Consider the following 12,381-nt stretch of genomic DNA (forward strand, 5'->3'; position numbering starts at 1 on the left):
ATTGCCAACCCTTCCCTGCTGCAGAGGGACGGGATGGAGGGGGAACACATCCCTGCCACCGTGCTGTCCCTCGGGAATGGCACAGAGAGCTGCGGGAGGGCCCTGCTGGCCCAGCCCTTTGTTAGGGACAATGGTTCTGCTCCTTTCCCGGCTGTTTTGTGACCTGGGCGTTGATGAGGAGCTGCAATTCCCTGATGATCAGCCAGGGCAGGTGTGGAGCAGCGATAGGGATTGCCGGGAGCTGGGGGTGGGAGCTGGGAGCAGGAGATGTTTGTGGGAAGGCTCAGCCACCCCCCTGCCTGTCCCCGGAGTGATTTATGGGCTGTGCCCACATCCACAGCCCCATCCCAGGAGCAGCAGGGCAGGGTGACAGATCCCATCCTGTTGGGCCCATCCCACATCCCCATCCCACATCTCCATCCCAGGGAGAGCAGGGCAGGGTGACAGATCCCACCCTGCTGGGCCCATCCCACCCATCCTGGCACATCCCAGGAGCAGCAGGGTGACAAATCCCACCCTGCTGTCCCCACATCCCACATCTCCATCCCAGGGAGCAGCATCCAAGGCCAGGCAGGGTGACAGATCCCACCCTGCTGGGTTTATCCCACCTCCCCATGCCAGAGAGCAGCAGGTCAGGGTGATAAATCCCACCCTTCTGGACCCATCCCACATCTCCATCCCAGAGAGCAGCAGGGTGACTAAATCCCATCCTGCTGGGCTCATCCCAGATCTCCATCCCAGGGATCCAAAGCTGGGCAGGGTGACAGATCCCACCCTGCTGTCCCCACATCTCCATCCCAGGGAGCAGCATCCAAAGTCAGGCAGGGTGACAGATCCCACCCTGCTGTGCCCACCCCACCCATCCTGGCACATCCCAGTGCCAGGAACATCCACCCCTCCGTGCCAAGGCAGCAGAAGGAAGGAGGAGCAGGAGGAGCAGCAGCTGCAGGGCTGTGCCCAGCCTGAGTTTCTTGTAGGAACACGCCAGGGGTGCCCAGGAGCCTCCCCCGCCCAGGAAACATTTCCCTGGTGGAATTTGGCACCAGAGCTCCCCATTCATTTTAATTATAAAAGCCAACATCCTGAATGTCAACCCCAACTGTTTGCTGTGCAGAGGTGGAGCTAATCCATCCCTTCAGAGCTTTTCTCCTAAGAATTATTTTCTGGGATTTGCTGGGCGTTCTAATGGACGTTATTTTGAATCCAGGCAGAATTTTCTGATGTTCATAAAGGAGCAGGGTCCCTGCTGCACCTCCTGGCACTCAGTGGAGCTGCACTGACTCGCACCAGCTGAGCATTTGACCTGGAACATGTTTGGCTTCAGCTAAAAGGGATTTATTTCTTGGCAAACAGAAAAAAGAACTTCTGCTAATAGCCCTTGTCATGCTTTAACTGCTGTAACACAGCAGCTGCAGAGGGGACTTCTGGAATCCAAATGAAACAAGAATTTTCCTGCCAATGTTAATTACTTGGGGTTTTCTTTTTCCCCCCCAAAAAAATTTTAACCTGTGGCCTAAAAAATATTTTAACCTGAATACCTGAAGGGACAGCTGGGAAGGACAATGACTGTCACGAGCCTCTTGTGCAGGCTGAGCTTGCTGTGGGGACAGAAAATATTAAATTGATTTAGTATTTTTATGCCCTGAGGCTGCAGAACAGAGACTGGAGATGTCTCCCAGGATGATATTGGGAGAATGAAAGTCCAGAATGGTTTTAGGAGGTTCCCAGCCAGGTGCCAGCTAGACCTTCACCCTCAGAAATTTCCTTTATTGTGGGTGATTCCTGATACAATGAACAGCTTGTGGAGGACATATGACAAAATACCAAACTTCTGTGGAACAATTGAGGAATAAATCTGCTGCTGTTTTCAAGCAGAAGCAGAGGAGGCATGAAAGCAAGTCCTGAATTGGGAAGGAAAAGATCTTCTAAAAATTAATCTTGCTGCTTAGCACAGAGCAAAACTCCCAATTTTCCCAGCTGCATTATTCCTCCTTTGGTTTGCAGCTGTTATTAGGGGCTGCTTATGGCACTGGGCTGCTGTGATTCAGAGCCAGTGTTTTAATCCATCCTTCAAATTAGAATCCTTGAAAAGGATTTAGATATTCTCAGCTTATCCTGTCCTCAGGAGTACACGGGAGACGTCAAATTCAGCTTCCCCTAAGCCTGGATTCAGCCAGCCCAGCTCTGCCTCTCCCCTCCCTTCTCTCCCAAAAACCTGAATGCAAATGGACAATGGGAATATGCACAATTCCTTCCCAATATCTCATCTAAATCTCCCCTCTTTTAGTTTAAAGCCACCCCCCTTGTCCTGTCACTAAAAAGTCACTCTCCCTCTTTTCTTTAAAATCCTGATTTTCATGGAGCTGTCTCCTGGGATGGTATTGGGAAAATGAAAGTCCAGAATGGTGCAGAGGGGACTTCTGGAATCCAAATGAAACAAGAATTTTCCTGCCAATGTTAATTACTTGGGGTTTTTCTTCCACCCCCCGCCCAAAAAAAAAATTTATCCTGTGGCCTAAAAGAGCTCCCTGTGCTGTCAGCTCTGAATACCTGAAGGGACAGCTGGGAAGGACAATGACTGTCACGAGCCTCTTGTGCAGCCTGTGCTTGCTGTGGGGACAGAAAATATTAAATTGATTTAGTGTCTTATGCCCTGAGACCGCAGAACAGAGACTGGAGATGTCTCTTGGGATGATATTGGGAAAATGAAAGTCCAGGATGGTTTTAGGAGGTTCCCAGCCAGGTGCCAGCTAGACCTTATTGTGGGTGATTCCTGATACAATGAACAGCTTGTGGAGGACATCCCCGGCCGAAATTCAGGGATAATTCTGTCGGAATTTCAGTGTCCAAACCAGGAGCAGGGAGAGCAGCAGAGCAGGGCCGGTGCCGTGTCTGCAGGGTGTCCTGCAGGGCTCAGGGCTGTGTCACCCTCCAGCCACGCACCCAGAGCAGCAATCACCCTCGGGCCAGCGGGAGGGGGGACAGGGACCTTCCCAGCCCTGTGACACCCCCGGCTGGGAGGAGGGACACCGGCAGTGCCAGGGGGGGACATGCCCAGGGGAAGGGGCGGCAGCACACACAGTGTCTGACTCCTGGCAGTTTTTCTACTGGTAACTCGATCTTTTTGCAGTGGCTGCTCAAACTCTCTGGTCTGTCTGTACAGCTGTGGGAGGATTTGATGGGAAGGGGAAGGGAAGGGAAGGGAAGGGAAGGGAAGGGAAGGGAAGGGAAGGAAAGGAAAGGAAAGGAAAGGAAAGGAAAGGAAAGGAAAGGAAAGGAAAGGAAAGGAAAGGAAAGGAAAGGAAAGGAAAGGAAAGGAAAGGAAAGGAAAGGAAAGGAAAGGAAAGGAAAGGAAAGGAAAAAAAGGAAAGGAAAACGGAAAGGAAAGGAAAAAGGAAAGGAAAGGAAAAAGGAAAGGAAAGGAAAAAGGAAAGGAAAGGAAAAAGGAAAGGAAAGGAAAGGAAAGGAAAGGAAAGGAAAGGAAAGGAAAGGAAAGGAAAGGAAAGGGAAAAGGAACAGGAACTCCTGGTACAGAATACCTGCATGGAGCAGCCCGAGCTGCTGCCATATTTTCCCTTTCAGGTTTCCCACTGGAGATCAGCTGGGGGAGGGAATCCCTGCGTGTCACAGCCCCACAGAGGGACAGGGGCTTCTCCCCACGTGTGACCGTGCTGCTCCCACGGGGACAGAGCTGTGACAAAGCGCCGGGGACGCGGCTGCGCTGGGGAAAATCCTGTGGCTGTGCTTTGTGGGAGCCCCGGGGGATGCAGGGACCCCCCTGGGGAACCCCAACCCCACGGGGGTGATTGTCCGGCAGGGAGAGCCCCCCGGGGAATGCACGGACCTCCTCCCCGGGGAATCCCAGTCCCATCTGAGCGGGGATTCCCGGCGACAGAGCACGGGGACATTCCGGTGCGCGCCGGGGAACGCAGGGCGAGCAGCGCCAACACCGCGGGGGCAGCGAGCGCGGAGCGCCCCGACCCCGACCCTGACCCTGGGTGGGTCCCCACGGGACGGGCGCCCCGGGGCCGCTCCCGGTGCCACCCCCGCCCTCCCCGCCGCGTCTCCTCCCTCCGGCCGGGCCGAGCGCCCGCCCCGCCCCGCCGCCGCCGCTGCGAGCCCATGGCATCGCCGGCCGTGGGGCCGTGCCCCCGCCCGCTGCCGCCCCCCGTGCCCGGCTCCATGCGCCGCCGCCCGCCGGGCCCCGCCGCGACCCCCGCCCGTCCCGAGGGGAGCCCCGGCGGGGCCAGGGCTGCGCGGCGGCTGCGGCGGCGCGGGGGAGCCCCGCGGCTGCTGCCCGACGTGCGGAGCATCTTCGGGGCGCCCGGAGAGCCCCCCGAGCGCGGCCGCGGGCACCGCTTCGCCCCGCGCCTGCCGCGCCGGGGATGGTGCGACCTGTGCGGGGAGGCGGTGCGGGAGCGCGCCCTGCGCTGCGACTGTGAGTGCTGAACCCTGCTTATCCCACCCTGCCTGTCGCCTGCCTGCCCCTGCCTGTCCCCTGCCTGCCCCTCACTGTCCCCTCGCTGTCCCCTGCCTGCCCCTCGCTGTCCCCTGCCTGCCCCTCATTGTCCCCTGCCTGGCCCTCGCTGTCCCCTGCTTATCCCATCCTGCCTGTCGCCTGCCTGCCCCTCGCTGTCCCCTGCCTGTCCCCTGCTTGCCCCTCTCTGTCCCCTCACTGTCCCCTGCCTGCCCCTCTCTGTCCCCTGCCTGTCCCCTGCTTGCCCCTCTCTGTCCCCTGCCTGTCCCCTGCTTGCCCCTCTCTGTCCCCTCACTGTCCCCTTGCTGCCCCTCTCTGTCCCCTCTCTGTCCCCTTGCTGCCCCTCTCTGTCCCCTGCCTGCCCCTCTCTGTCCCGTGCCCGCCCCTCACTGTCCCCTGCCTGTCCCCCGCTTATCCCCTGCTTGCTCCACTCTGTCCCCTGCCAGCCCCTGCCCGCCCCTCACTGTCTCCTGCCTGCCCCTCGCTGTCCCGCACCCCTGCCCTCCCCGCATCCCTCACCCTGCCCGGATTCTCCCCCCGGCCTCTCTCCCTCCCCTCGCCCCAGCTCTGCACCCTGGGGTCCGGTTTGGCACCGGGCCGGGTCCCCCCGCTCCCCCGGGGGGCTGCGCACCGGGAGGGACCGGGCCGGGCCGGGGTCTCCGCGTGTGGGTGCGGTGCCGCCGGGCGGGTTTGGAAAATGCAGCTTTTCCAGGAAAGAGGAGATGATCGCTGCTGGGCGGGGTTGGCATCGGCAGCTCGCGGTGAGCAGGGAGGGTTGGCCTATGTAAAGCTTCCCAGCGAGGGGTAAAGTCCTCGAGAATTTGTGCCTGAAGCTCTGCCCGAACCCCGGTGAGGGAAGTTGTGCCAATGATGGCTTGTGCCATTGATGGTTTGTGCCAGGGATGGTTTGTGCCAGGGATGGTTTGTGCCATTGATGGTTTGTGCCAGGGATGGTTTGTGCCAGGGATGGTTTGTGCCATTGATGGTTTGTGCCAATGATGATTTGTGCCAGGGATGGTTTGTGCCAGGGATGGCTTGTGCCAGGGATGGTTTGTGCCAGGGATGATTTGTGCCAGGGATGGTTTGTGCCATTGATGGTTTGTGCCAATGATGATTTGTGCCAGGGATGGTTTGTGCCAGGGATGGCTTGTGCCAATGATGATTTGTGCCAGTGATGGTTTGTGCCAGTGATGGCTTGTGCCAGGGATGGTTTGTGCCAGGGATGGTTTGTGCCATTGATGGTTTGTGCCAGTGATGGTTTATGCCATGGTTTGTGCCAGGGATGGTTTGTGCCAGTGCTCCCTGATGTGGATCCGGGCTGTGCTGGTGCTGTTGGTGCTCTGCAGGAGAGGTTGATTCACGCTTCCCCTGGCTGGGAATGGGCACGGAGGGGACCCAGCTGGGGCTGTGCGGTGACACCCCCGCCCTGTGCCCTGTCCCGGGTGCTGCTCCCGCTCCCTGGTGAGGAGTGACCCGGGTCAGGTGTGGCGGGAGGGGACAAGAAGAGGTTTTTGCAAAGCTGTCACTGATAACTTCGGGATTTGAGCCCTGCTGGCTGTGAAACCGCTCCTGCCCCGCTCACTCGGGGAAACTCTTTTGGGATGCAGCTGCTGGGCCTTGAGGGACTTGAAAATTTCCTGGTGGGGGTCAGGAGCCTCTTGATTTTTGGGGGATTTTGATTTTTTTGAGAATGTGTCAGTGCTGATGCCGTTCCCCACAGGTTTGCACCCACATCACCTGCACCTGTGGGGATGCCCTCGGTGCGGGTGTGGAGGGCAGCGAGGCCGTGCCGGTGCGAATTTGGGTCTGACCCGTCCCACTGGGGGTGGGGGAATGGTCGCTGCTCATTTTTGGGGTTGTTTAGGGGGCACCGGGGCAGTCAGTGCCTGGCTCAGGCAGTTCTGGTGCCCAGCTTGGCTTTCCTTAGCTCACAAACCCATTCAATGATTTTTGGGGGATTTGTGGGGCGGGCAGGGCTCTCTCCGGTGCCTCCCGGCGCCGTTTGGGATGGAGGGCGGTCGGGGGAGGCAGCAGCACCATCTGGCCCTGCTGCAGCGAATTAGGGCTTAGCCCTAATGACTGCTGTTAATTAAATGTCACCCAGCCGCCAGCACAGCGCGACGCGGGGACACGGCGGGGCTGGCACCCTGGTGGGAGGAGGGGGATGTAAATCTGATGTAAATCTGATGTAAATCTGATTTCTAGGGTGCACCTTTGCTTTCTGCCTGGCATTCCCGGTTCATTCCCTCAAAAGCTGCTGAGGGCCCGGTGATTCCCCGGGGCGGGGAGCTCCCGGCATGAACGGGTGTGCTTAAAGCAATGTCGAGTTTAGCAGAAATAAGGTTTATTTAAGGGGGAAAATATTTGGCGAGGCTTTTCCACCAGCCCTTGAAGCTGGGGTGAGGTGCGAGGTGAGGTTCTTGTGCTTTGAAATCCTGACTTGAAGTAGAAACTCACAGAATTTTGTGGTGTTGCGAAATGCTGCATAAAGAGCTGGTTTGAGGGACTTCTCACTGGCAGGATGTTTTCCATACTAATATTGAAACAGATTTTAAATAACTCCATTTCCCTTTTCATTTCGCAGAATTATGCAGACCGTGGGAGTAGTTCTGCCTCAAAAACTCCCCAAACGACCGGGATGGGGGGGAGGGACACTCATATCTGCATTCCCTGTCATCCCAATAGTGATTCCCATTAAAAATGCCTGAGAGCTGCAGACAGGGCGTGCTCTCCCCCTTCGGTGAACATTTATTTTTTTTTTTCTTTCTGATGTAGAGTTGCTGCTTGTTTGCTTTTGACTTGCAGCCTGAGGATACTCAGGTTTTTGTTTGTGCAGTTCTGGCCTATTTTTATTTACGTCACATCTGGCTGTATTTAGTAAAATGGGAAAGCGACATGCATTTATTTATTTTATTTATTTTTAAAAATTGATTTTATTTTATTTAGTTATTATATTATATAATTTATTTAAATAATTTTATTTTAAATTCAATATATTATATATTATATTATATATTAAATTAAATAAATTAATATATTTAATATATTAATATTAAATATTAGTGTTAAATATTTAATATATTAATATTAAATAGTATTATTAAATATTTAATATTTATATATCGAATAAATTAAATAATATATTACAATATATTAATTTATTGTGATTATTTACAGTTCACTCTGGAGAAAAGGAGTCTCAGGGGGACCCTCTCTGATTTTAACCCAAGCCCTGCCTGTGGGTGCTGCCCCTGGGGCTGGTGCAGGTGTTGCCCGAGGCATGGGAGCCTTTTTTTTTCCCCCTGCTTTTATTTGGAATTTTCCAGACTCTGTGCAGGACAGACATCCAGCATCCTGTTCCCAACTGGTGTCAGCGTGAAAGGATGGGGAGATGGGAGCAAATCCTACTGGAATTCCCTGGAAAATCCTCATTTTCAGCCTTGGAGGGCATGGTTTGGGCAGGAGGAGTAGCTGTGCCTTGAATAGCTCCTGTCTAACGTGCGTGGCTTTGTGTTGTCAGCTCTCAGAGCTGTCTGCAGTAAAATAAATCACCTCTGTGTGGGTGTAAATGTCTGTCCTGCTGCTGGGGGACAGACAGCTTCTCCTGCCAGCTTCTCCCAGCGGGGAGGAGCAGGGTGCAGAGGTGCTCTGGGGTGTTTGGGTGCAGTTCTTGGGTGTCCTGGTGACTCATGGCAGCTTCAAAGCCCTCTGCGTGTTCCACTGGCCTTTGGGACAGCACAGAAACCAGGCTGGGCTCGGAGCTGGGGCAGCTTCCTGCTGGGAAGGGTTGGGTGGGAATGGCTCAGGCGCTTCCCTTGGTGTCTCTGATAAGCGAAAATGAAGTGTTTTGATATTTCTGTTGATAAAACAGCACGTGGCTGGCTGAAGGGTGGTTTCTCTGCAAGGAAACCAGCCCTGGCTGCTTCCCTTGTGGGCAGGGCTGGCGTGGGGCAGCCCTGCAGGGAAACCTCAGAGCGTGCCCAGCACCTCTGCAAAGCTGGAGCCAGCTCTGATCTGCAGCTCTTGCCACACAGACCCAGCTCAGCAAAAACCTGAGCACCCAAATGGGGTTTGTGCCTGTGCTCAGCAAAAACCTGAGCACCCAAATGGGGTTTGTGCCTCTGTTCAGCCCAACAAAGCACCTCAACATCCAAATGGGGTTTGTGCCTCTGCTCAGCCCAGCAAAGCTTGAGACCTCAGCATCCAAATGGGGTTTGTTCCTCTGCTCAGCTCAGCTCAGCTCAGCATCCAAATGGGGTTTGTGCCTCTGCTCAGCCCAGCAAAGCCCCTGAGCTCCCAAATGGGGTTTGTGCCTCTGTTCTCCTCACCTCAGCTCCCAAATGGGGTTTGTGCCTCTGCCCTGGAGCTGCCCCGATCTCCCTGAGCAGCTCCTGCTGTTTTCAGGGCCCTGTGCTGAATCAGCCCCTGTTTCCTTAAGCTGGTAAAACACGATTTCTCTTTGTGATTTGTAGAGCAAGCTTCAGTTCTAACCCTGCTGGTTCTCAGGGAGCCGTTTGTTTAAGTTAACGAGCTCTTTACCGAGTCCTTTACCCGCACGAGGCTCTGCTCGCCCCCTGCTGCTGCTGCTCCTGTGGTTTTTGTGTCTCTCCTCCCACACTCAGCCTCACCACTGTAAACAACGATCGCCGACAGGACCCACAGCACTTTGCATTTCTGTCCCGTTCAGCTGATCCAGGCAGATCCCTGCAGCTTTTCCTGCTGCCAGGTGGGGATGGGTGGGGACAGGGTGGGGTCCAGGGGTGCCTCCCGCCCACTGCAGGCAGGGTGTGCTCCTCCCCGGGCGGGGATGGGGCTGTGGGCAGGGATCTGCCCAGAGCTGTGGGACAGGCGCCCGGGGTGCCCCAGCTCTCCAGGGTGATGTTTCCTGCTGCATTCCACCTGGGTGCCTTGGGAAGGGTTTATGGAGAGAGACACCAGCCAAGGCTCCAGCTCCCACCTTCCAGGTTGGTTTTGGGGTTTCTCTCTTTGTTTTATCCTAGTGAAGCTCAGTGGGGTTTGCTGGTCTCCATCTCTCACCTTGCAGGTTGGTTTTGGGGTTTCTCTCTCTGTTTTATCCCAGTGGAGTTTGCTGGTCTCCAGCTCCCACCTTCCAGGTTGGTTTTTGGGTTTCTCCCTGCTTTGCTCATTGGTTTTTGGGTTTCTCCCTCTTCTCCATCCCAGTGGAGCTCAGTGGAGTTTGCTGGTCTCCAGCTCCCAGTTCCAGGTTGGTTTTTGGGCTTCTCCCTACTTTTCAGGTTGGTTTTTGGGTTTCTCTCTCTGTTTTATCCCAGTGGAGCTCAGTGGGGTTTGCTGGTCTCCAGCTCCCCACCTTGCAGGTTGGTTTTTGGGTTTCAGGTTTGAGAGAGGCTCTCTCGGGTTGGTTTCTGGGTTTCTCCCTCTGCTCCATCCCACTGGAGCTCGGTGGAGTTTGCTGGTGTGGCTCTGGGAAGGAGAGAGGTGGCTGAAAAGCCCCCTGAGAGGACTCAGTGCTTTTGCTGCTCAGGGTGGGGTTTGGACTGGTTGAATTCCATCTTTTTCACGCCCTGTGTGGTGCTGGGTGTTTGTCCTGAGCAGGGAGGGCGTGGGGACGGGGTACAAAGTGGCAGATTCCAGGGGCATTGCTGAACTGGTGTTTGTGTCCCACCCCATCACAGGACACCTGGTACAGCTGTAACTGATCCACCGTGGGATGGTTTGGGTGGGAAGGAGCTCAAAGCTCATCCCACCCCAGCCCTGCCATGGCAGGGACACCTTCCACTGCCCCAGGTGCTCCCAGCCCTGTCCAACCTGGCCTGGAACATTTCCAGGGATCCAGGGGCAGCCCCAGCTGTGCCAGGGCCTCCCCACCCTCACTGGGAACAATTCCTTCCCAATATCTCATCTAAATCCCTTTTATTTTAAAGCCACCCTTCTTATCCTATCGCTAAAAAGTCACTTAAAGCCCTGATCCTGATTTTCATGGATGGCTCTACGAGCCTCTCTTAACTATGTGCAGAGTTTAAATCAATATTATAAATATAATTAATCTCAGTGTGTTCCTTTAACCTCTGATTAAACACTGGGGACTTTTTTTTATCCCTCAAACTTTAAAAGACTGAAAAAGCAGTGTTTAAAAGTGCTGAAAAGCAGCAAAGAGAGAAGGGAGGATGGGGGGAAGAGACCTCCCTGCACAGGGCCCAGTCCTGTGCTTTCTCTCCCTAATCTCTTCCGTTGGGTTATTTTATCTTATCAAGCAAAAAGCCCCAGAAATAGAAAGTTTTCCATGGCTTACAGGAGATGCAAGAGCCCTGAGCTGCTCAGAAAAATAAATAAATAACCCTTGAGATGGCAGCAGGTTGTAAATGGCCAATGTCAGGGCTTTATCTCCGTGGGGGAAAAGGCCTCTGGTGGGAGCAGACAGAGCAGGCACTGGAGCAAGTTGTATCCCAGAGCATTTGGGGTTGGGACGTGCCTGGAGAGCTCCTGGAGGATGCCAGAGGGGGAGGAGGGAGCAGCCTCTTGTTTTGGGCTTGTAACAAAGAGAATCCGTCAAATCTTCAGGCATTTCCCCCGAGGCAAGCCCTGCTCCAGGGGACTGTGCCCACCCAGGAGGCCCAGCAGGGAGGTGCTGCTGCTTCCAGGTAGGTGCTGATGGGATTTGGGGGATTTTGAATGGGTTTGCTGCTGATTTTTGGGGTGTGGGGTTTGCCTTGGCACTGCTGAGCCCAGCCTGGACGTGGGGATCTGTCGCAGACATCTTTTATGGAAAATCCTGTCCTTAGGAGTTTTCCTCCTGAGAAGCTGAGAGGCCTCAGGAACAAAATGCAAACAATGGTTATCTGCTGCTGTGGAATGCAACAGGTGCATCTGGGATTGGGCTCATGTGGTTGTTTCTAATTAATGGCCAATCACAGCCCAGCTGGCTCAGACTCTCTGTCTGAGCCACAAACCCTTGTTCTCATTCCTTTCTATTCTTAGCCTGGCTCACCTTCCGATGAGGTCTTTTTCTTCTATTCTTTGAGTACAGTTTTAATGTAATATATGTCATAAAATAACAAATCAAGCCTTCTGAAACATGGAGTCAGATCCTCATCCTGAGACCCCTGTGAGCACGGTCACAGGGATCCTGCCTGGGTGGGCACAGGGCTGGCACCACACCTGTGGCACCAGGTGGCTTCACCTGCTCCTCTGGCAGGAGCACAGGGCATGGCTGCTGTCCCAGCTGCCACCCCAGAGGGCCATTTGGGCTTGGTTAAATCATGCCAGCAGCTGGGGTGACAGCTCTGTCACTGCCAGGGGCTGCAGTGGCACAGGGACCTCACAGATTGTGCTGTGTGAACCTGTCAGACCATTCTGAATCCATCCACAAAAGCTAAAAGATTTGACAGCTCAAATGAAAGAAGATAGTGAGTCCTAGTTAAATGATTTGTTCCAAGAATGGAGCTTTGCACCTTAGCTAAAAAAGCTTTGCAAGATAAGTCTCTATTTATTGTTTTAGTAATTATATCAGTAGTAATACCCTGCATACTTCAGTGTGTGCAACAAATGATGAACAAAACTATCAAAGAAGTTTTTATCACGCAAGAGAGAGAAGTAAAAAATAAATTCACAGAGAGTTCTTGACATCTCACAGAGATAATAGATGAAAGTATAGACATGGAAGAAAGTTTTCAATTAAGACCTTAGAATCAACAAGACTTTTTCAAACAATAACTTGTAACTATTATCAAACATAATTTATGCCCTTTGAACTAACTAGGCTTTCACAGCATTAAATTGCTGTGTTGTAATATAGCAGTGCTTAGTGCAAGCAAAAAAATGCTTTAAGTAAGTAACAAGCAGAAATATGACTGTGCCCTTTGCTGACCCAGAGATGGGGCAACTGAGAGGTGTTTTAAAAACTTTTATTCCATTTCTCATTTGAA

General features: G+C 53.8%; 1 protein-coding gene across 1 annotated transcript in view; it reads left to right on the forward strand.

Moving 5' to 3' along the window:
* Window positions 1-4,122: 4,122 nt before the first annotated feature.
* Window positions 4,123-12,381, forward strand: part of RASSF5 (Ras association domain family member 5) — a 32,936-nt gene continuing 24,677 nt past the window's right edge. Inside the window, exon 1 of the mRNA XM_066565459.1 lies at window positions 4,123-4,438. Coding sequence (XP_066421556.1) covers window positions 4,123-4,438 — 316 coding nt within the window. The remainder of the gene's footprint in view (window positions 4,439-12,381) is intronic.

This window comes from Molothrus aeneus, chromosome 24 (assembly GCF_037042795.1).
Source record: "Molothrus aeneus isolate 106 chromosome 24, BPBGC_Maene_1.0, whole genome shotgun sequence".
Lineage (NCBI taxonomy): Eukaryota > Metazoa > Chordata > Aves > Passeriformes > Icteridae > Molothrus > Molothrus aeneus.